The sequence below is a fragment of the Drosophila nasuta genome, chromosome X, assembly GCF_023558535.2.
Source record: "Drosophila nasuta strain 15112-1781.00 chromosome X, ASM2355853v1, whole genome shotgun sequence".
Lineage (NCBI taxonomy): Eukaryota > Metazoa > Arthropoda > Insecta > Diptera > Drosophilidae > Drosophila > Drosophila nasuta.
In genome coordinates this window covers 3,042,847-3,065,714 of record NC_083459.1, presented here as the reverse complement: position 1 = coordinate 3,065,714, position 22,868 = coordinate 3,042,847, and the positions used below count along the sequence as shown (strand labels likewise).

Genomic DNA, 22,868 nt, shown 5'->3' with positions numbered 1-22,868 from the left:
GGCTGAACTCTTTAATATAACAATTTATTGTTGAATTGAATCTGGAATTAGGCTTCGAAAAATAAATTTTCTTTCGATTAATTATCGGACGCGGAATAGTAGAAACTCATTTATTTTTTCGCGTCGGCGTTAACGCATAAGAATGCATGGAATATATTCGATATTTGATCGTGGAATCCACAGCTTAAAACAATATGCAAATCGATGATTTGATAATCGATAATTTGTTACAACTCTATTTTTCGTCGGCATAAGAAAAATGTTTTTATAATTTATTTGTTAATTACAAACAAAAAATAAGTGTGGAACGGATAAAAGTTAAATAAAACCAAGTCGTTTTACCTAATTAAGACACTAGCGGTATACTGCGACTAAGTTGAATAAGCTTGTGTGCTCAGATAGCAATTGTACATACGTATGTTTGTATACCAAATATAAATAAGTATTGAGGAAATACCCAATATGAGAGTATATGAAAATATTTGTGCGAGAAGAAAATGATGAGAACACGTGTATTTGTAGTGTAAGATTCAAAATATTGTCTGCTTTGTTCAAAAGAAATGCTTCCGAGTTGCCGCAGATCGTGTGTTTTGTGTTATCCCTAAAAGTGCAAAGTTTTTTTATATGAAAATATTTGTGATGAGTTAAGAAGTAATAAAAAAAATAACAAAGAAAACTCAACATTGCATCGGTCCATTTTTTTTATAAATTGTATATTATGCATATATTGATAATACTTATGTATATATAATATATATTTAATTTTTTTTTAGTTGGTATGTTTTAAAATATAGTTATTGATAAAACGTGAATCGTAAAAAAAAAAACAAAAAAATAAAACGAACATAGAGCACAAACGACATGGATCTACTATGTTCGGAGAGTTTACAAACTGATTCCGAGCAGGCCTTAAACGTTGTGATTCAAAACCAATCGAAGTCCACCGCAGTTGCTGAAAGAACTTCAAAACAACAACATATTAATATTAATGGCAACTCTCCGCATTGCTCTTTAGGCTGCGATTATCGATCGAGCAACGTTAAGAAGAAGACTTCCGCCGCCGCCGACAAGAGTGATTTAATTAAAGATTCGCCCGTTGTTGCTTGCAATATGAGTAAGCTCGTTTATGTATTCACTTCTGTCGCGTCTTCTCCTTCCACTGGTGAATCAACAACAACAACAGCTACATCAAACAGTCCACAACAAAATACGCAGTCAATCGGTTATCAAGCCACTAATCAGCAGCCGCCGCCACCTACGCATAATTCTCCAAACACAAAAACAATAAATCGATCATTAACAACCATAAATACGAATGCCGCTGATCCCGATCCAGATATTCATAATAAACATGCGAATGCACATTTGGTTGTTAATGATCCCACATTCAAAACTGATCGCTGCTTAGAAAATGCGCTCAAAACTGAAGAGAAACATCAACAGCAAATTACCAAAACATATTTCCAAACGATTCAAAAAGATATAACGCCTCCTATGCGCAAAATTGTTGCTGAATGGATGATGGAAGTAAGTACATTTTATATGAATTAACTTTTATTTTAATAGCAAAATGTTAAAATCTCTCATCCATTTAAGATTATGAAAGTAGGGCAATCACAACATAATATTTTGACTACTACTTCTATATACCATAAGTAGCTTGATTTATCATGAATTGAAATGGTTGGATAAAGTGATTTTATTTTTATTTTTTAGTTTAAAGATTTAATAAAACCACATATGAATAGTAACGATTCGAATATTGGCGATCTTCTGCGCAGTTCATGTTTTATTTTATATTTTTACCAAACAAAATTTTTTTTTCAAATGAAAAATTAAACATACTAAAAGAAAAACATACAGCAAAAAAAATAAAATATTTAAAAATTTTTAAAATATCACTTCGGCATTACTACTACTACTGTAATATTTCCTACAAAAACATTTTCATAACATTTTTTACTTTTCGTATGTATTTCAGGTGTGCATCGAGGAGAAATGTCAAGAGGAGGTTGTTTTATTGGCGCTAGGCTATATGGATCGTTTTCTATTTTCTAAATCGGTTCGAAAAACACATCTACAAATTTTAGCCGCCGCCTGCTTACTGCTCGCTTCTAAACTACGCGAACCTCATTGTTATGCACTATCCGCGGAGCTCTTAGTTTTCTACACGGATAATAGCATAAACAAAGATGATTTAATAGTAAGTTTAACAAACAATTTCTTGTATTTTAAGTGCTTTATAAAATAACATTACCGCTATCTCATGGGAATTTGTCCATGTCTCGATGGTCATTACAAGCAACTTAATTAAATGGATTTAAGAAAGAGTTTCTTGGAACCTTTTATCAAGTGAATTATTTAATACATTATAGATAACAACTAAAAATAACTAAAACAAATAATAATTTATGTTTTAATAAGTCTTATTATCTTTCTTTAAATATCAAACGATCGTGTTGACAGTTTTTTTAACATTCAAAAGTAATTGAATTCAAAAACCATAAATAATTATAATAATTTTATGTTTTTTTTTAATAGAAATGGGAATTATTCGTGTTAAGCCGTCTAGGCTGGGATCTTTCATCGGTGACGCCCTTAGATTTCCTAGAGCTCTTGATCATACGTCTGCCCGTCAAGAATAAAAACTTTTCGGGCTTGAACATTGAGCAAGTACGCCAGCACGCTCAGACATTCATATCATTAGCTGCCAAAGGTAAGAAACATTTTAATATTTCATGTCATACAATTAAAGGAAAAAAATAGAAATACAAGTTTAAATCACTGAGAATTAAGAATCTTAATTAATTCCAATTATTCTTGTGTATAATATTATAGAACACAAGTTTGCTACATATACGGCTAGCACAATTGCGGCATCCAGCATTGCTGCATCGATTTGTGGTCTCAAATGGGATCTGAGCACTGGTCACAATATTCATTTTCTATTAAGCCTGCTTACTGATCTAACTAGTGTGGGACAGGTGAGATCATTAATGAAGGCACTTAAATTCTTAGATTCATTAATTTACATTCTATATCGACAGGATCAACTTCAACAATGCATGATGCAAATGGAGGACATATTTAAGGAGCACAGTCATAATTTGCAACCATATTTTGTGACCGTTGAGAATCCTCCAGCGTTAAAAGGATATTATAATCAATATTCACATCAGCAGTATCATCAGTATCAAAAGTCCATGATGCCAGTCTTGCAGACGTGCAAAATGCAGGCTCAAGGAGCAAAGGAGCTACACGAAATTGAGTTTTGAAAATTTGGTTAAATTTGATAATTTGGAAATTAATATGCAGTCACATCGCATATGCTAGAAGCTGTTAAACAAATTTTTGCTGACTGAACCGCCTTAATATTAACATAATTTAACATATATGACTCATACATTTGTAAATGTGTACAAGTTATATTTTAAACAGGATCGTATACAGGCACGCCAGCTAGCTGCCATTCTATACTATAAATAAATAAGACAAACACTGTATTCACTAGTTATTTTTTATTTAACACACTTCCACAAGATAATTTTAATTTTTTTTTGTTTCTCCATGGGCTTACACATAACGCTTTACTTTTATATATTTTGAACTTGTACAGATTTATGAATATATCTGAAACTATAATTTTATGAATTATGTATATTGAAGCTACAAATTTAATAATGAAAAAAACGGAGGAAAAAAAAAAGAAAACAGACTGATTGTGAAACAAAAGAAATCACTTATGTATGTATAATTTACGAACTATATTAAAAATGAGTAAAATATATTCGATAGTTGTTTAATATATAGCATTTACGTTACCAATTAAATATAAATACTTTTATCGCTGGGTACACCCTGCGTTGTGCGTGTTATTATACACAATAAATACATTTAATTATGTCTACGAACAGAAACAGAGTTGGTACTTTTTTGTTTAAAGATATAAACAATTTGATTAATTTTCGCAAACATTATTAATACGAATAAATGTTCAATGTTCAATAATATAAATATAATTTTAATATCTTAAAGTTAATACATTTTTTTATTAATAGTTTTTATGAAAGCGAAAGGTATTGACAATTGGTAAGTATGTTACATTAGGCCACAAAATGTATTTATATTTATATATTTGCATATGATTCAATATCTGATTTTTATACCTTATATCCTAGTGAGGTATTATGCACTTTTGTATATGCTTTTTTTATTCCAAAACGCATTTATTCAAAAGTGAAAACTTGTTTGTGCATTGGATAAGATTTAAGTACGATAATTATTTGAAAATTACAGCCTTCTAAGTCTTCACGGCTTGGGCAACTGTGAATTAACGAGCGCAAACATTCGATGAGGGTTCAGAAAACATAAATTCTACGACTGATCATTTAAAAATAGCATCCTCTTTTCCTCATTCAAAAAAACTTGAATTGCGTCTAACTTAAAATTTGTTACTATCTCTGCTCGAGCTATTTGCATGTGTATAACATTCGTATTTAATAGATCGGAGATGGCATTTTTCCCCATCACAAATATTTTTGGTGGTAACAATTTGCGCTTATTAGATTATAGCGACTGTGTAGAACCAAATTAAAATCTGCTTCATAATGGTGTATATTTAAATGATCCGTTTTATTGCTATTGAATTATATTGCATTTGGCATGTTATTATTATAGCAGTTCGGATTCGATATATGTACATAGTAAGAGATCGCGATTTAACGAATTTTGATGATGATTACTATCATTTTGACATGAATTGAATTGATACGAATTATGAAATTTTAAGATTTAAATTAGTATTATGTATACTATGCCTATGAATAAAGATATAGCCATTATTACGTATTCACTGAGTTGGGATCTTGAATTTAAAAAATTGTATAGATATGGTGCATGATTTTTATAACATGCGTTGTTGATCATATAATCATGTGTGGTATTAAATATGATCAAATTAAAAAAAAAAATTAAATCTTTAGTACTAATTTATATTTATGTTGAACTTTAATTGCAATAAAGATGGATCTACATTAGAGTGTTTTTTAGTGTTTCTTAAATCACTGAAAAAAATACATCACTGTGCATAAATACATCTCTCGCAAAACAGATTGAATTGCGCAAATCATTCCATCCTGTGTATAAAAGCATCGCATGCGGAAGCAACCACTCAAAACGTAGATTGAAACAGAACAAGTACCTTCATTTGAATACCAATTTTTTGGATTGAAAATAATATTATTAGGTAAGTTATTTTTTACCTGATTTATTGATTTAATAGTACTTAAAGTCCCGTATACCAAATGTTATTCAAATAATAAATTATTATTGTTATTATTATTACTTACAGGATGAAGTTTCCGATATTTCTAATATTGACAGGATGCTTGGCGAGCATCGCATCGCTTCCGCTGCCTGTTCCCGACGAGGAAGTAGCACGAAGTTTTTCGTCGGATAATCAAACGGTATTGATTGACAAAGCTGGCAATTTTATTTCGATTGAGCAACCCGCAGGCAAATTAGTGGAAACCAAAGGCAAGACGACCGACAAGAACGACATCTTTGTTTCAATTTCGCGAAATGAAGTTCCGTCAAAAGCAATACACCCTCAAATGCATTCAATTCCCGACATTGAGAAACAAACCACATTAACAGTGGCCACACATAAGGAACTACCTAATATTAACCAAGAAAAACAGGCATCTGAAATTGACGTTGTCAAAAGCGAAACCGAAAGCAACACCCTAGTGACAGTTCAATCTGAATCAGAATCAGAATATACTACGCTTTCGCCCACAATGGATATTCAATCTATCATCGACAAGATTCATGACAATAAGTTGTCCGAGAACAACCCCATCGCCGATTTAGAGAGGATTCAAGAGTTAACTACTCCGCCTACAAACGTATCTTCAATGGAGCCGAAAGTGACGCTGGACAAATCAGCTGCTTAAGACAACGGTTTGCATAAAACCAAATAATCTTTTTAATTTAAAAACGTTAGATAATAGGGTAACGATCCAACCATTAGGCATTAACATTAAACGTTATACTATTTTTAAGGATTATATCAGCTTTTAGCGTCCCGCAACAAACACAGTTTTTTGATTAATAAATACTTTTTTTTTTCTTATTGATGTTAAACAGGTTATAGTGAATAACCTCAGCTATTTTTTTAATAATACAATAAAGTAATTTATAATATGCTTAACAATCTATTGTGTGTTAATTGGCATCAGCTTCTAGAGTTGAAACGAACAACAAAACAAAAATTGAACTACTGACGACGTCAACGTTCGATGCCGATAGATCTAAACCGACTTGCCTCCACTAACTACTGGCATGTAGCCTATTCTCTTAAAACAGCGTTTGACAAAAGCGTTAATAAAATAAAGTAAGTTATAATATGCTTAATAATGTATAGCGTTTGAATACACTTCAGTTTATACGGCTGATGGCTGTAAAGTTGACATTATCGACAAAACACAAATTGAACGATTTATGTCGAAAGTCGATATCAAAAGATCTGTACCTAAAGACTTGCCTCCACCAAATACTGGCATGTAGCTTGCTTATCGACTCGCCTCCACAAAAGCGTCCTAAATCCAACGCTAGCTAATAGATAATATTCAAGCCAGCCACTCTAATTTACTTTACGCGGCTAAAACTGTTTTGTTGAGATGAGAAGACAGTCATCGTTTAGGAAAAAGTGGTCCTTAATTGTCTCCCTGAAACTTCATGGTCTTCAGAATTAATATAACATTTGATTTTATCTTACCAACTCCATGTTTTTTTTAGCCTAATTAAAGAAAAAATGAATGCTCATAGTTTTCAATTGTTAAAATTTATTTCTTCGCTTATTTCAAGCATTACAACAATATTTAAATTCAAATTTACATTTAATTACATAATATACAGTTACAGTGTAGACATACAAATAAATAATTGTATTATACTTGATGCACTACATATTTAGATCAGCTGTAATTAACCAAATCTTCATACCACTGCAAGAACAATCACAATAATTTGAATATTTATGCTTATCTCCTCCTTCCATCCATTCCCTTCCTACCTTCAATTTTCTCTCATGCAAGACTCCAAGGCTTAAGCTATGAATTCCCGACTAGAAGATATTCTGTTCCCAGGTCTACTCATTTATATAAACATACACACATTGGCGAACGCGCTTTCGACGACGCTCGCCACTGATCAATACAATTGTTCGGGTTTCAATTATTTCATAGTGGCCAGAAATTCGTGATCGTTATAATTAAAATGTGTTTTTGTATTGCTTTGATCCCATGCAGGTGAGATCAGCATACGGACAGACCGGCAGGGTTAAATTAACGCGATTATAGATACAGATCAATGTAATATAATAATTTTTGCCTTGTTTTTTTTTTTTGTTGTTTTTTTTTTTTAGTTTTTGTTCTTATATCTTTAACATAAAATAGTGTTTTCATTGACCAAAAAAAAATAGTATAAATTTCACAAGATTTGTATTTCCGAATTAATCTTTTCACGTGTAAATGTGTAATATATATTGTTTGTCGACCATATTACACGATTTTGTACTAAGCTGAATCGTGGTTCACACTCTTATTCTATTATATGGACGCAAATCTTTCGATCAAAAAAGAATTTATACGAATATACTTAATTGGGCTAAATATGTTTCTTAGTTTGCCCTTTTACGTCCATTTTTTTAAAGGTACAGCGTATCGACCAGCCTTCAAATCCCTTATATCAGAAGCAAGTTAAATTTTTTACGAGAACAGAAATGTTTATAAAGAGTACATAGATGTTATGGTGGCCCAGTTGAGTAAACACCCAAGTCGCTCTGCCCAGTCAGTCACATTGCAAGTGTTTCTTTGATAATTTTCTTCATAGCATTTCCCATTGACGGAACTGTCGAACCCGTCGTGGAATAATCAAATTTAAACAAATATGGCTGGACGTCGGGAAACGAAGTGTCAAAGATCAGATCCAGCTCACTTTGACTGGGTGTCTTTGGCACATAGTCGTGTCGATTCATTAGTTCCGTTATGTAGATAACCTTCTCAGTGAGCATGTCGGAAACATTTTCGCGACAAAGCTGACGCTCATCTTCGTTCTCATGCTTAATTAAGTCCAAATGAACAGTCCAAACCTCCCAGGGAATCGACTCTTGTGGAAATAACCAGCGATTTTTCTTTTTTTGAAAGAACTCCAAACTTATTTGGCCCGACCCGCAGCTTTCGTTTGAGCGTAGCTTTTCGCTAAACAAATTAATGGCACGCTTCACCCGCTGCGTCAAGCTATCGGATGTGCAACATACGTAGGTGAAGTCGATAAAGTCACAGTCCACATCCGAATATCCCACAGTGCCAATTGAGTATTGAGCATCACCCGTATACATATATTTGCCTAAGCAGCGATGGAAAAGCACTGTATGAAAAATGCTTGCAACCGCCTCGTCAACCTGCCGACCCTCCATTGTGAGGTCGAATACCTGAGACCTTGCATTCATTTTTACACGCTGTTTTTTACTTGACTTTATAAATACGGCTTAGATTGAATTTGATTTTTCGGTATAATGTGCTTATTTTATATATTATAGTGTCTCAAATTGGTCGAAGTGGTTTAAGCGTAAGTGAATACTTTGAATTTGATTATAATTTCCCTTTTTAAGCTACCTTGTGGCTGTTTACTTCTATAGCTACGTAATTACAATTTATATGATTAACTTAAGATCGTACCCAAATGAATCTTACTGTTCCATAAATATAACTCTGCTTCGACTTTCCTGATGACGTCCTGGCGTGAACTGATCAGCGATATACGGCAATTCTGAAGATAAGAGAAAAAAGGAATTAAGAATAAATAGAATATATCTGTTTACAAATATCAGTATCACCATTATTGATAAGGCTCTCATGTATCACACAGTATACATCATTGGTATTATCTACAGAAAATATATCAAACTGAGAAATGCAAATCGCGGGTTTCTTCAGTACACAACTTTTTCATTCTAGCCAATATAAGACCAATATGTTTTCCATTTTCCGAAATTAAACAAAAATAAAAAATCATAAGGAAAAGTAAAAATATATCATACTCTCTAACTCGTCTGAAAATGACGCTGTCTCTGTCTAACTCGTGTTTTGCAACAGTCAAATCCTTCAGTATCACATTGAACAGAAAGGACCGAATCACAAACTTAGGAGAAGACTCCTAAGTTTGCACATTATACTGAATAATAAAATAATAATAATGCAGATAACCATTTCTTCTCATATATAATCAAGTTTAAAATTGCCTAATATAGAATTTATCAAAAATTGTATACTGTATCATATAAACATATCACAAAAAAAATCGGGAAACGAAAAATCTACTACCGATGTCGTCCTTGAAGATATATTAAACGTTCTTAAGGAGAATACGATATTTTTCCTTTTATTGTCAATGTTTTTGCTTACGAAATTCTGACAGCACTGGGTTAGCTCAAATCTTTTATATGCACATACATATGTAGTCTTTGAGATCTACCTGTACTTACACATGCACAACATCTAAACTGTTGAGGCTAATGACCAATATATATATATGTATATGTACATACGTCACATGTACATGTCCATATACGTTTTGTGTCAAACTAGTAGAACCTACCTGAATACTCATAAATCGGATGGTTTAACCCAACCGCCATATTCCTGAGATACACACAAATAACTAAATTCGTGGAAAGCCAAAAATATGGAAAATTTTATGCTAACGATCTTAAAGTGAAAGATGAAAATATGTATGTAAGTTGCAGATGACGATTAATATTGCTTCGAATAAGTGACTTGTAACCCATTATTATTGGTATAAAATCAAGCAACAGTTGCATTTGGAGCAAGTACGTAATACCCTTCTATCCAAAGGAATATGATTACTCTAACTAAAGTCTTATCGCTTGGCATTGTAGTTGGCGCTTTTCTCATCGTCATTTATTGCAGAAAACGCAATAATACTGTGGGCAAAAAGTAGTAAGACTTTGTTCATCATTTTAAAATTCTTTATTTATTCGGCCAAATCTATTTCGTCCCCCCTCAAATTAATCCCCGCCGGCCACAATACACTTTCGCAAACGTTTTTTCCAATCCTCGAAATAGTTTTTAAAGTAGATTTCCGGAACAGCCTTCAATGCGCGTAGCTATTCTCGTTTAATGTCTTCAATTGACTCAAAACGATTTCCCCGGAGCGATCGTTTGAGTTTTCTGAACAGCCAGAAGTCACACGGAGCTAAATCAGGCGAATACGGTGGTTGTGGAACGATATTGGTTGAATTTTTGGCAAAAAACTCACTAAGAATCAATGCAGTATGCGACAATGCATTATCGTGCAGCAGAAACCAACAGTTATTGATCCATAATTTTGGTCTTTTTAGACGAATTGCCTCACGCAAACGACGCATAACGTTCAAATAATAGTCCTTATTAACAGTTTGGCCGGATGGAAGGAAATCATAGTGCGCAACACCACGAAAATCGAAAAAAACTGTCATCATGACCTTGATTTTTGAACGACTTTGACGAGCTCATTCTTGACCCTCCTTGAAGTCTTTGTACCACTTATAAACCTTTTTTTGTGACATGGTAGAATCACCGAAGGCCTTTTGCAACATTTTGAAACATTTCGGCACCCGAAATTTGATTCCGCACACAAAATTTAATGGAACTTCTTTATTGAAAAATTTCACTCATTGTAAAAAATCGCCGAATGCACTTTTTGTACTTCAGAAAAACAGGCATATATTAAACACTAATGATTATTTTGATATGATATTTGGCATAGAAGTTACTGACAGTCTTGCCAACCTAGAAACAAAATATTTCGACGAATGGACTTCCGCACGAAATATAAATTAAAAAGTCTTACTACTTTTTGCCCACAGTAGTAAAACGTGTTACATCTGTTACATACAAATACGCAATTATGGTCAAGGCAATGCAAGGATTTAGTGCATTTTTCTATATGTTCTATGTACCCTAGTTCCACGCCAATCCAATAGCCACGATTTAGACTGCCCCTCATTTACCGCAGTATGGAAGCATGTGTGGTAAGCACGCATTACCAAAACTATAGTCCTTAGCTGTACACAAAGTAGATAGTTGGAGACATTCGACACCACCATACCTAAAGAGATGCGCATTGTATTTATGCATGCCCCTGAACACTTACATATATAAGTATGTATGTACATATGCATGTATTTGTGTTTGTGTATAAGCACGTTGTGTGAATTTACTTTGTACGATTTATGATTACATACCTGCTGCTGCTGCATCGAGTGATTTGATATCAATGTGATTACACCAGCTAATAAATGCTGATGTGTTTGTTGTTGTTTTTGTTGTGGGGGTTGGGTGGGCTGCGGTGGCTCTGCGTAACAGTTTTTGCAGCTGCAACCGCCGCAGCCAAAATGCTTTTGATTGTTTTGTTGTGGTGTTGCTTGCTTGATGACTTTACGAATTGTACCTCGTTCAATGTGTCACTCCTCGCTGTATAGTCTCGCTCAATAGATAAGAAAATTGAAGCGCAGGCGTTTATACTTTATTTCCATACTTTCATGCACGTTGTTGCCATTAATAGTTGTTTGTTTTTGCTCACACTGTTGTTGCTATTATACAAAACACAAAAACAAAAAAAAAACAGTTTAGTAATCAGTGTTTCACTAAAATGTCAAATGAATTCAAGTACCTTTACGATCTTGTAATGGAATATTGAAGCAATTTCGTTTTATATACTATACAAATCTTTATTTTGTGTAACTTCGTATTTAATATTTATTCTGCGATGCAGCAAACACACGGAGTAGAGGTGGATTAACATACGCTCATTAATATCGATATCTTTACATGTTTTTCAGAATCGATATTATTGCGAGCATCGATATATTTTATTGTGCAACTCACGTATGTTCATATGTTTGATTTTTAGTTTTGGAGACAATTTTTAATTTTCGATATTGAATTTATATGAAAGATATACAAAATTGACTACTATACAATATCAAAAGATCGTTTTGCCGAAGCCAAACACTATTATATCGCATAGTTGTTTTCCGAAATCAATTTTCTGAAATTAAAATACTTTATTACTTGAATTTACATAAAAACGTGTGCTTTTTATTATTAATAATAGGTTGATCATATAAAAATATGAAGTTGAAGTTACAGGTGGAACGTTCGCGGGCTTTAAACCATTTTTTTTTAAGTAACTTGTAACTTTCATCGATTGCTATCGAGTTTTATTTGAGCGCCAATTCAAATCTCATTAGTTAAATGTTGTTTAAATATCGGTTTTTATTTTAGAAATTTAAATTACAAGAAACATGTAATTTGTTGAAATTCGGTCCAGTCAGCTGTTATGTAATTGAAATTTAATCCAATCAATTCAAACCAGCACCATTAAGGATTAAATTGTTGTAGAAAATAGAAACAAAAATTTGAATCTGATGTTTTCAGCTATTTGGCCAGATGCAACCTACCTCTGTTCTTACCATACTTACTCACAATAATGTAAAACTACTAATAAAATTCTTAGGCATCAACATAATATAAGTTAACTGTCATGTCGATGGTCTTAGTAGCTAGCACTCCCCTATTTTAGTTATTATATTATTTTGTATAATAATTAAACACGTAAATAAATAAATAACAATAAATTTGAAGAAAAATCGAATCCGACCTTTGAAATATTTTTCACAATAGTTATACAAATAAATGAACACACCATTTTTTATATTATAAAAATTGAATTTATAATATGTAATTTATATATTTATTATTTTCAATTACTGGTTTGACAATTTCATTCTTTTGAAGTTCTGATTAAATTTTAGCAACTGGCTTCAAGCCTAAAATTTTAAAACATTGTCGCAAAACAGCGGCGGTTGCTTCGCATAGTAAAATGCGGCTATGATTAACTTTAACAATTTTGCCTGTCTTGTCTTTTTCAATGCAGTAGCAACTGTCATAGAATTCGGTGAAAGCAGTGCAGACTTCATAACAAAATTCGCAGAGGAAGTGAAGATACAAGCCACTGGAACATTTGATAATGATGTCAAAGAATTTGAGCAATGTTTTCGCAAGCTTCCACTCCTTTTCATGATCCAATACAATGTTAAATGCGTCCAATATCTTTGCAGGATTACTGAAATCTTCGCCAGAGCTGCGAGCAATTGAACAAATACGAGAGTATGTGTACAGTAAATATACGGCAGTATTTCCTCGATCATCCAGCATTTTCTCAAATGAAAACACATAATCACTAATACGATTGTGACAAAGATCAGCGTATTTGATACAACCGTATGCCACTGATTCTTGAGCATCGCTCAACTCCTGTGGTGTTAGTATTTGATCACGACCTCTGTCCTGCAACTGTTTCAAAGAACATTTCATTCCCTCGTCGAGTAAATCAGACAATTTAACGGTATCGCCAGAGCGAGTCTTGAATTTTTTGCCATCTTCACCCAACACGACGCCAAATTGCACATGATCGATACGATGTTCGTTCGGATTAGCAATGCCGCAACGCTGAGCAGCTTCAAATATGGAATTAAAGTGCGTGCTTTGTCCAGAATCCACAACATAGATGATCCAGTTAACACATTCTTCTTCTATGCGGTGTCTAATTGCAGCCATATCTGATGTATCATATGTGAATCCTCCATCCGATTTCACTATTGTTAGCGGTATGCCAGTTTTATTAACATTCGGCCACATAATTTCACGGCCATCGTCGTGCTCCAAGAGATTCTTGCTTCGCAAAAACTCGACAACAGACAACATGCGCGATTGATAAAATGATTCGCCACGTTCCTCAATCGTGACGTCTAGTCGATTGTAAATCTTTTGGAACTCCTGTCGCGAAACGTCACATATGAGTTGCCAGGCCTTTATTGATTTTGGATCACCTGCTTGGGAGAGTGACAACGTGCTGGTAAGCCCGCTTTTTGAAGTGCTCATCATCGTCAAATCTGTAAGTAAAAAAGACAATACACCAATAATTTAGCTTTACACAAATAAAAAAGGGTTTCCTACAACTTTTACACAATTTAAAATTAGTCTGCGAACGAGACTTTCACTATGTTTTCTTAATAATAATTTAAGAAGACATAAACCAAGACAACATAATATAAAGTTAATGATGAAACTTTCGGGTCTTTCCATTAAATGTGCTAACACTCAATACTTACCGCTTTTTTGGACTCTTTGTAAAATGCTTGTAAATCCCCAATTGGTGGACTCTCATTAATGAAGTTGGGAAACCGATCTTCCAAATGGGCAATGAGCATGCCGAACTGTGTACCCCAATCGCCCAGGTGATTAATGCGAAGCACATCATGTTGCAAAAACTCAAGAAGGCGGCAAATCGATTCGCCAATTATCGTTGATCGCAAGTGACCAACATGCATTTGCTTGGCAATGTTTGGCGATGAAAAGTCAACGAGAATGCGTTTCTTGGGCACATTCGGTGGACTGATACCATCACGCAACATAGTGGTCAAGGCACTTACAGCATGTTGCCTACAAAGAAAAAAGAAATATATATTTGTATGCACAACTAATTAAACGTGGAGGAACAAGTAGTAAACTTACTTGCTGAGGAAAACGTTCACGAAGCCAGCACCAGCAACTTCGATTTTATCAATTAATGGTGAAGCCGGGCAACATCTCTTGATCTCAGTGGCAATATCACGCGGTGATATGCTAATGCCGGCTTCTTTCATTTTCTTCGCTAATCCCATGGCATTATTGCATTGGTAATCACCGAATTTGGCGGACACATTATTCACAGCTGCAATAATAACTGGAGTTTTACTGTATAGAGGATAAGCTTCTGCAATTGCTGCCGAAAAGATCTTCTCCAAATGATCCATTATCAAGAGAGTATTATCCGAATCAGTTTCTGGCGACATATTCTTCTTCTCATCGGCTATTGCCTGTTGTAACACAATATTGAGCAACAGATATAAAAGTCATTGGTCAGATATATAGATAAGACAAATTACATACTTGATTAATTATGGCAAGACGATGCTTAAGTTTCGCATTCTCATTCAACAGCTTAACCACGGTGTCATCACCCTCTACATATGGCGACAATTCTTTTCGTGTCGAGTATTGGACTTTCGTGTGCAATTCTTTCGCTACACGTTCCTATTGAACGGATTAAACATAGTTTGTAAATAGTGAAAACAATTCTAATTTTTCCATTATGAACATACCAAACTATTCAGCTTGTTTAACTCTGTTATTAGCCCAGTAGACATACCGCAGTTGTTATTTACTTAGATCTGACCACGTTACAATTCTGAATAAAAGTAGTTGATGTACAATAGCTCTATCGATACTATCGATATTATAAACAAGTTAAAGGAGGAAATAGCGTTGTATTTTCACTCGATAACATATCCGTGTCAAGCAAATGCTGACACGGAATACTACAAAACATATGCAAGTGGGTTGAACAGGTTAAGTAATTCCAAAATACATAAAAATACAAAGATAAAATTTAAAAATCACCATAAACATAAACTCTTTTGGGCTATGATTGGAAAAACACGTGTAAATTATCAAGGACTGTTTTAAAGGTTCAAAGTTATATAATGTTAAAATTAAGTTTATATTAAATCATCAAATTTAAATTTATAGATTTATTTTCAAATTTAAGGATTGGGAAAACTATTTCTGAAATTTTTAAGAATTGTTTGCAATAGTTTTGAATTTAATGAAGCAAACGATGATTAACATAAAGTAAAATAAATAAAAATACTACTTAGGCATACTTGGTCCAAATATTTAAATTATTTTAAAAATAATAAGTGTAATCTAAGCATTCGATGATTTAAACGTTCATCTCAATCAAAGAAGCGTTTAGAAATCGATAACAATATTGTAGACTCCTAAATATATCGATGCATCTTACATCTCTATTCGCTGCATAAATTGCTTTGTTATTGCAGTTATAGAAATTTGACATCGTTTTCTTTACAAAAAATTGAAATAGTTCTTTTTCTGGAAAACTGTGCTAATTTACAGAAATCACAGCTCTTTGAGCGCAATCGTTAATGGTCTAACGAAATACAATAAAGACATTGCTTGTACTTTGTCATCAAAACAGCATTATGGTATGTCTTCCGACATGTTCGTATTTTTGTACGATTTGTTATTTAGTAGATTTGATTAATAATTTTAATATAGATAAATGGAACATTTATATTGAAGCGGTCTGTTATAAGTGCATTAAATATTTATACAACAAAACCAATTCAATGCACACGTCAGTGCAGGCAAATTGAACTGAAAATGATTGTAAATTGCAATGCGACTCGTGATTGGTCTAACATTATTCATTTTGCAGAATTGCGTGTAGTTCTTGCGAAATTGTGATTTACTTCAGCCAACTTATCATTAACAAAATGCGGATTTCCCTAATGTACCGCTGCTTAAGTGCTTTTTTATTTTTGTCGTACTATATTGCAATTAAAGGTTAGCTCTTGTATAGGTTAAAGGTATTTGACAATACAGTGAAGACTCGCTCTGTGGAACGGTCTAGAAGGCTTCTAGTGATTGTTTTTCAAACTATAGTAAATGTGTTAGGAAAAGTGTACATGAAGCAAACTGACCGGCTAATAGAAATGTTTGCATCGGTTTGCAATGAAATCATTGCAATGTAGTAAACCATAAAACTGTAGCCACAATTCTTAAATTATTGTCTAAATTACAATTAGGTGCAAACACAAGCGTAAAGCTACAAGATAACTAAAAATTGCAGCCTCCTAGGTCTTCCCCATTGTGTGTTATAAAATTTGAATGTCCTAAACATGCACATCCATTTATTTTATTGAATAGAATATCTGCAAATATCATAATAATAATCATATTATATATTTTTATAGGATATCCAACAATTGGAAATATTGTGCAAGCAACTTTATGAAGCAACAGACGCCACCATTCGAGCTGATGCTGAGAAAAGTCTCGTATCCTTTGTCAATAGCCAGGATGCCTTACCAAAGTGCCAGCTGCTGTTGGATCGAGCTGATTCAAGCTACGCCCAACTGCTTGCTGCATCAACCCTAACTAAACTAATACAGGGTATCACTTTGACACAGCGCATTGATATTCGCAGCTATGCTCTTAACTACTTGGCAACCAGACCAAACTTGCAGCACTTTGTGGTTCAAGCACTCGTCACGCTGCTAGCGAAGATCACAAAGTATGGTTGGTTCGATTCATACAAAGGTGAATTGATCTTTCAGAACCTGCTTGAAGATGTCAAAAGGTTCTTACAGGTATGCAATGCATATACGATATGTGTACTTCGTATTTAATAGTTATTTATTTATTTATTCGATTCGTTAAGGGATCGGTTGAGCATTGTACAATTGGTGTACAGATTCTCTCACAGCTGGTGTCCGAAATGAATTCAATTGTCGAGTTGGATGCACATCTATCATTTTCCAAAAATCGAAAGATTGCCACATCCTATCGAGATCAACAGCTGTTCGACACTTTCCTACTCTCCTGCTCGCTTTTGGATACAGCGCGCGACAATAGCAAGAACTTGAATTTTATGGACGAATCACAACAAGCGTGAGTTAACATTTAACTTATCCATCCATTTTTTCGATTTGTCTATATTAAAAAAATGCGACATTGCATATCACCAAAGATAACCTAGCTTATGATCCACGATATTTCAACAGTAATAAGCCATAAGAGACACGGGACTATTCTGCACGAGATTATTTTAGAATTTTGGTATTTCTACTTGACTTCTTAATAATTACAGTTACAACCACGAAATCAGCATATTGGCTTTTTATATTGATTCTATAAACTTCTCAAAGATCGAACAATAAGTGTAAAAGAGTGAATTTCAATATAAAATTGCGACGTAAAGTTCGTATGTTAATGTTTTCGTTTGCAGAATAAAAGAATCAAATTTTTCTAAAGTTTGCATTTTGTGAACATTACAATTAATGTTTTAAATAGAATAAGTTTTAATAATAATTAATTTCGTGTATATAAAACAACGGTCTAACGGTTGATTTTTCTTTTTTTATTAATCTGTTCAGTTTAATATCACAAGTGTTACGTCTTACAAAGAATTGCTTGAGCTTTGACTTTATTGGCAGCTCTACAGATGAATCAGCTGATGATATGAACAATGTGCAGGTTTGTGGTTAATATGATGAATGGTAAAACGATGAATGGTTAATTTAATTATTTTTACCCACAGATACCGACAGCATGGCGTCCGGCTTTTCTTGATTCCAACACATTAAAATTGTTCTTCGATTTATATCAAATATTACCGAATGGTTTAGCGAGTTACTCACTATCGTGCCTAGTGCAAATGACATCGGTTCGAAGATCTCTATTTAGTAACTCGGAGCGAACAAAGTTTTTGACCCATTTAGTTGAGGGTGTCAAAAAATATACTCACCAATTTACATGTAAGTATCAATTTGTATTGCCATTGAAAAAGATAGATCAAAAGAAAAATGTTTATTATGAATGATGCTCAAAGAATGAATGAATAACATTTCCAGATAAAACAACACTTTACTTCTTAGTTATCTAATCACATTTTAAATGTATCTTTTACAGGGACTTAGTGATCCTGATAATTATCATGAGTTCTGTCGTCTGCTTGCCCGTCTCAAGTCCAACTATCAACTGGGTGAACTTATTGCTGTTCCTTGTTATCCCGAAGCCATAGAACTGATTGCAAAATTCACAGTACAGTCGTTACATGTAAGTTTGTACTGTTTTATTTTTTTCGAATTTGTAATAAGTACTGATTTATTTGCTTCATCAGATGTGGCTCTTTGCTCCAAACAGTGTCCACTATTTGCTTACGCTTTGGCAGCGTATGGTTGCGTCAGTGCCATATGTTAAATCGCCGGATCCGCATTTACTTGGCACATACACTCCGGAAGTGGTTAAGGCGTACATTGAGTCTCGCCTGGATGCTGTGCCTTTAATTGTTCGTGATAATATGGAGGATCCATTAGATGATCTTTGCATGGTGCAGCAACAACTCGAGCAGTTGTCGGTTATTGAACGTTGCGAGTACAACAAGACGTGTAATTTTCTAGTGCAGCACTTTGATCAAAAAAGCACGAGAATACGAAAATCTAATACAAATGCCAAATGCCAACCCCACAGATATCACTGTACATGAGCTGCAGTTAACGTGGTTGGTCTATATAATTGGCTCGGCCATTGTTGGCAGACTTTCAGTAACAACCAGCGACGAACATGACAATATGGATGCCGAGCTTGTGATTCGTGTATTGCAATTAATGAGTTTAACTGACTCCCGTCTACCGCAGACCGGATGTGAGAAGCTAGAGTTGGCAATTCTAAGTTTCTTAGATCAGGTTCGGAAGATGCACAGCAGTGACCAAGCTCAGAAAGCAACTGTATATAAGCGACTAAGCGAAGTATTTGGATTGAATGATGAACAAATGTTGCTCAGTTTCATCAATCGTAAAATGTAAGTGTTATCTGTAATCAGTACAGAACTTAATGCATTATATGTTCGAAGGTATTAAGGAAACTTAAATCGACCTTTTCTCCATAACTTTTCTTTCTGTAAGTCACGTCTTTTTTATATTTCTGTCTTTTCAGTATAACTAACCTTAAATTCTGGGGTCGCTCTGAGCAAATAATAACAAAAACATTAATGTTATTGTCGGACCTTTCGGTGCACTTTAATTCAGTGCGTAAATTGGCACGTTTAGAAGAAGTCCAATTCATGTTAACACATCACACAAGCGAACATTTTCCCTTCCTTGGTACGAGTTCGTCATTGAACGAAATGCGTTGTCGCACAATGTTTTACACTTCGCTCAGTCGCTTATTAATGTTTGACTTGGGCGAGGACGAAGAGCGTTTCTACAATTTCTTAACACCACTCACAAGTAAGTCGCATGAGCTAAGTTTAAATTATACATATATATTTTATACAGTTTGCTCTCAGATCAATTTGAATCACTTGGCAATGTGTTGATGGACACCAAATGCTTTCCCAATGATGAAGTGAAGAAGGCGATTATTGGTCTATCGCGAGATTTACGTGGTCTGGCATTACCTCTTAATGCTCGCATTCAATACACCATGCTATTTGAGTGGCTGTAAGTATTCGTCGATTCGCCCTCGATACTCATTCCCACTTGATTTCCTATTGATGGTACACTAATTGCAGTTACTACACTGATTATTTACCAATACTTCTTCGTGCTGTTGAGCTTTGGGCGCATGAACCTGCTATCACGACACCTGTGTTAAAGCTGTTTGCCGAATTGGTGCATTGTCGCACTCAACGTTTGGCTGGCAATGTGTCTAGCCCAATGGGCATTTTATTGTTTCGAGAGGCATCAAAACTGATCTGTATTTACGGCAATCGTATTTTGCACCTTGAAGTGTCAAACGATCAACTATATCCGATGAAACTGAAAGGGATATCCATATGCTTTCTAATATTAAAAAATGCACTTGGGGGTAATTATGTTAACTGTGGGGTATTTAAATTATATGGAGACGACACATTACACAATGTTCTTGACATCATCGCTCAGCTTATTCTGTCTATTCGCCAAAGCGACTTGTTGGTAAGTTAAACTGGTAACCGTAACTGGTAACCACAAAGTAAACATCCTCACATATCTTAAATACACATTTACAATCAACAGGAATACCCAAAACTGGCGTCAGCATATTACAATTTATTGAACTGCCTATCTCAAGATCATGTCACATATCTTGCTGCTTTTGAACCTCGTGCGTTTGTCTACATTCTTGAAAGTTTGACGAAGGGACTTGCCGCCTTAGGTGGGTATTTTCATTTATTTGTTGCCCCCCTTTCAATGCTTGAAACTAATGTTCTAATTTTTATTAAATTTTAGATTCAGCAATTTACATCAGCTGCTGCACCATTTTGGATAGCATCGTTTCGTATATCTTCAAGCAACTGCAATTGAAAAGTAATTTATTCCGATATTTTGTTTTTAAAACATATTATAATCTTTATTTTTCTAGTTTCAACATTCCCCAATAAGAAGCTACGTAGATTGACACGTGAAAATTCACAGTTTCTTAAGGTAAGTATGTGACACTTCACAATTATTTATAAAATATCTCATTTTTGACTTTAAAAAAGTCAACTTTCAATCTTCAAACAATTCCCTTCATAAGCATTTTACTTTGTTGTGTGTCGTCCCTCTCTTTCTATTTGGTGTCTGCACTTGGATTGGGAACCAATCAGACGAATCACACTACAATTATAAACAAAGTACAGTGTACCCAACATAGAACAAACTGGTTTGAATGTAAAGAAAGTGAGTTCTCGCTTTCTGAAATTTCAAGTCGGAAATTCCTTCATTTAAATAATGTAAATTATTCAAGAATTATCTTATTATATGTTAGGCATTATGATAATATGAATATTCTCACTAAGTAAACTTTCTACTTCAATATTTTTAGGTGGTTGAATTGAACTCGGAGTTGTTACAAAGTATGATGTCATCTTTGTTAAACAATGTACTCGCTGAAGATGGTAGAAACCAATGGTCCATGTCTCGTCCACTTTTGGTACTTATTCTGCTTTATGAGGACTATTACCGGTAATTATCCTTTAAAATGATTAACAACAAAAATGCAAATGAAAAGTAACTTTTGTTTGTTATCTAGATCATTAAAAGAAACAATAATACGAACACAACCTGTAGAGAAACAGCAAACAATGGCTCAGTGGTTTGAGGACCTAATGCTTGGCATAGAGCGTAATGTGTCCAGTAAAAATAAGGAAAAGTAAGGATAAAACCACATTGTTTGTATTACAATAATTAAGTAAATTAAATTGTTGAATATGTGAGATCAAGAGATTGCAAAACTTTAAAAAACACTTTTGGTAAACACAAAGGCATACAAATTTGAAAGTAGGAAATCATTAATATTTTAAAGAGTTTTACTTTATAAAGTTACAAGTAATTTATGTGAATATTTCCTTCTATTTTGCTTTAGGTTTACGCAGAATTTATCAACGTTTCGGCGAGATGTCGTTAATCTACCAAAATCGACGACGTACTCTACAGGTATTGATTACTTTATATACATATTCCCTATTCACAATAGAATAGTATATGAGTATGCATCAGAGTTAATAAAAACCGAATTCTATTAATTTATTTTTGCAGAGAATTCATACCAGGTGTATACTGAAACAAACTACTCAATATCGGTATAACTGTTGGATTTGGATTTTGTTTGCTTACATCTACTGGTGTTACCTGTCAACAAGCTGTCATAACACAATTTTATTAACATTATCTTGTATTTGTATATAAGTAACTCATTTATAAAACAAACTAATTTAAATTAAGAAATAATTCTTGATAAAATTATACAATTGATAATGTCAATCAAAATAAATGATTAGTTTTATTAATATAACATAAAACGATAAAATATTGAGACAGCATTCCCACAAAACCACAATCTCATTCCTATCGGAATATTCTTTACATATTTATTTTATGGTATAACAAATACAGCTTGTTCTTGTAATTTACCAGTTTGGGAGTACAAATTGTAGTCCGGTTCCTTACTTGAATTTTCAAATTTTAATGGTGAAATTAAAAAACATTTAAAAACTTGTTTCAGGTCACACAATTTTTATTTGTTGTTTTGCGCATTTATACATTAATGGTTCAGAGTTTTCAATTAGTTTCCCCAATATTCGCATTATTATACCAAATCTGGGAATAATTTTTGTTTTTTGGCTTTTATACAATTTATTGCAAACAGTTA

The 22,868-nt window shown here is 33.7% G+C and overlaps 5 protein-coding genes across 6 annotated transcripts; 3 read left to right on the top strand and 2 right to left on the bottom strand.

Moving 5' to 3' along the window:
• The first annotated feature begins 234 nt into the window (after window positions 1–234).
• LOC132796385 (G1/S-specific cyclin-D2) lies at window positions 235–3,785 on the top strand. 2 transcript variants are annotated; one of them, XM_060807543.1, is made up of 6 exons: window positions 235–415; window positions 774–1,527; window positions 1,982–2,203; window positions 2,542–2,716; window positions 2,839–2,984; window positions 3,048–3,785. In XM_060807543.1, the coding sequence occupies exons 2-6, from the start codon at window positions 862–864 to the stop codon at window positions 3,273–3,275; spliced, it is 1,437 nt and encodes a 478-aa protein (XP_060663526.1). In that variant the 5' UTR covers window positions 235–415; window positions 774–861; the 3' UTR covers window positions 3,276–3,785. The 2 variants fall into 2 exon arrangements, with proteins under 2 accessions (XP_060663526.1, XP_060663527.1); XM_060807544.1 differs by having other exon boundaries at window positions 236–415; window positions 1,016–1,527.
• A 1,371-nt stretch (window positions 3,786–5,156) lies between these two features.
• Window positions 5,157–6,191, top strand: LOC132796128 (uncharacterized). Its single transcript, XM_060807178.1, has 2 exons — window positions 5,157–5,245; window positions 5,351–6,191. Exon 2 carries the CDS (start codon window positions 5,352–5,354, stop codon window positions 5,952–5,954), a length of 603 nt encoding a protein of 200 aa, XP_060663161.1. The 5' UTR covers window positions 5,157–5,245; window position 5,351; the 3' UTR covers window positions 5,955–6,191.
• Window positions 6,192–6,834: 643 nt separating this feature from the next.
• On the bottom strand, window positions 6,835–11,873 carry LOC132796352 (autophagy-related protein 101). Its single transcript, XM_060807496.1, has 3 exons — window positions 11,737–11,873; window positions 11,309–11,656; window positions 6,835–8,832 (listed from the first exon to the last, which is right to left on the bottom strand). Exon 3 carries the CDS (start codon window positions 8,510–8,512, stop codon window positions 7,856–7,858), a length of 657 nt encoding a protein of 218 aa, XP_060663479.1. The 5' UTR covers window positions 8,513–8,832; window positions 11,309–11,656; window positions 11,737–11,873; the 3' UTR covers window positions 6,835–7,855.
• Window positions 11,874–12,811: 938 nt separating this feature from the next.
• Window positions 12,812–15,380, bottom strand: LOC132796370 (probable arginine--tRNA ligase, cytoplasmic). The gene is given in 6 exon segments (XM_060807524.1): window positions 12,812–13,964; window positions 13,966–14,020; window positions 14,229–14,570; window positions 14,643–14,986; window positions 15,060–15,203; window positions 15,272–15,380. Coding segments are annotated over 6 exon segments (2,025 nt in total). The 5' UTR covers window positions 15,317–15,380; the 3' UTR covers window positions 12,812–12,869.
• A 597-nt stretch (window positions 15,381–15,977) lies between these two features.
• On the top strand, window positions 15,978–22,490 carry LOC132795296 (ran-binding protein 16). Its single transcript, XM_060805951.1, is given in 19 exon segments — window positions 15,978–16,174; window positions 16,946–17,341; window positions 17,413–17,642; window positions 18,128–18,227; window positions 18,292–18,483; window positions 18,485–18,508; window positions 18,663–18,809; window positions 18,874–19,170; window positions 19,172–19,554; window positions 19,689–19,981; window positions 20,041–20,194; window positions 20,266–20,671; window positions 20,753–20,891; window positions 20,966–21,043; window positions 21,099–21,160; window positions 21,543–21,682; window positions 21,750–21,869; window positions 22,083–22,153; window positions 22,256–22,490. Coding segments are annotated over 19 exon segments (3,285 nt in total). The 5' UTR covers window positions 15,978–16,171; the 3' UTR covers window positions 22,306–22,490.
• The last annotated feature ends 378 nt before the right edge of the window (window positions 22,491–22,868 follow it).

Bases quoted from the DNA above. Each gene is read 5' to 3' on its own strand.
- LOC132796385 (XM_060807543.1), top strand. From the start codon at position 862: ATGGATCTACTATGTTCGGAGAGTTTACAAACTGATTCCGAGCAGGCC. The intron at 1,528-1,981 runs GTAAGTACATTT...TATGTATTTCAG, and splicing joins TTGCTGAATGGATGATGGAA to GTGTGCATCGAGGAGAAATG. The intron at 2,985-3,047 runs GTGAGATCATTA...CTATATCGACAG, and splicing joins ATCTAACTAGTGTGGGACAG to GATCAACTTCAACAATGCAT.
- LOC132796128 (XM_060807178.1), top strand. From the start codon at position 5,352: ATGAAGTTTCCGATATTTCTAATATTGACAGGATGCTTGGCGAGCATC.
- LOC132796352 (XM_060807496.1), bottom strand. From the start codon at position 8,512: ATGAATGCAAGGTCTCAGGTATTCGACCTCACAATGGAGGGTCGGCAG.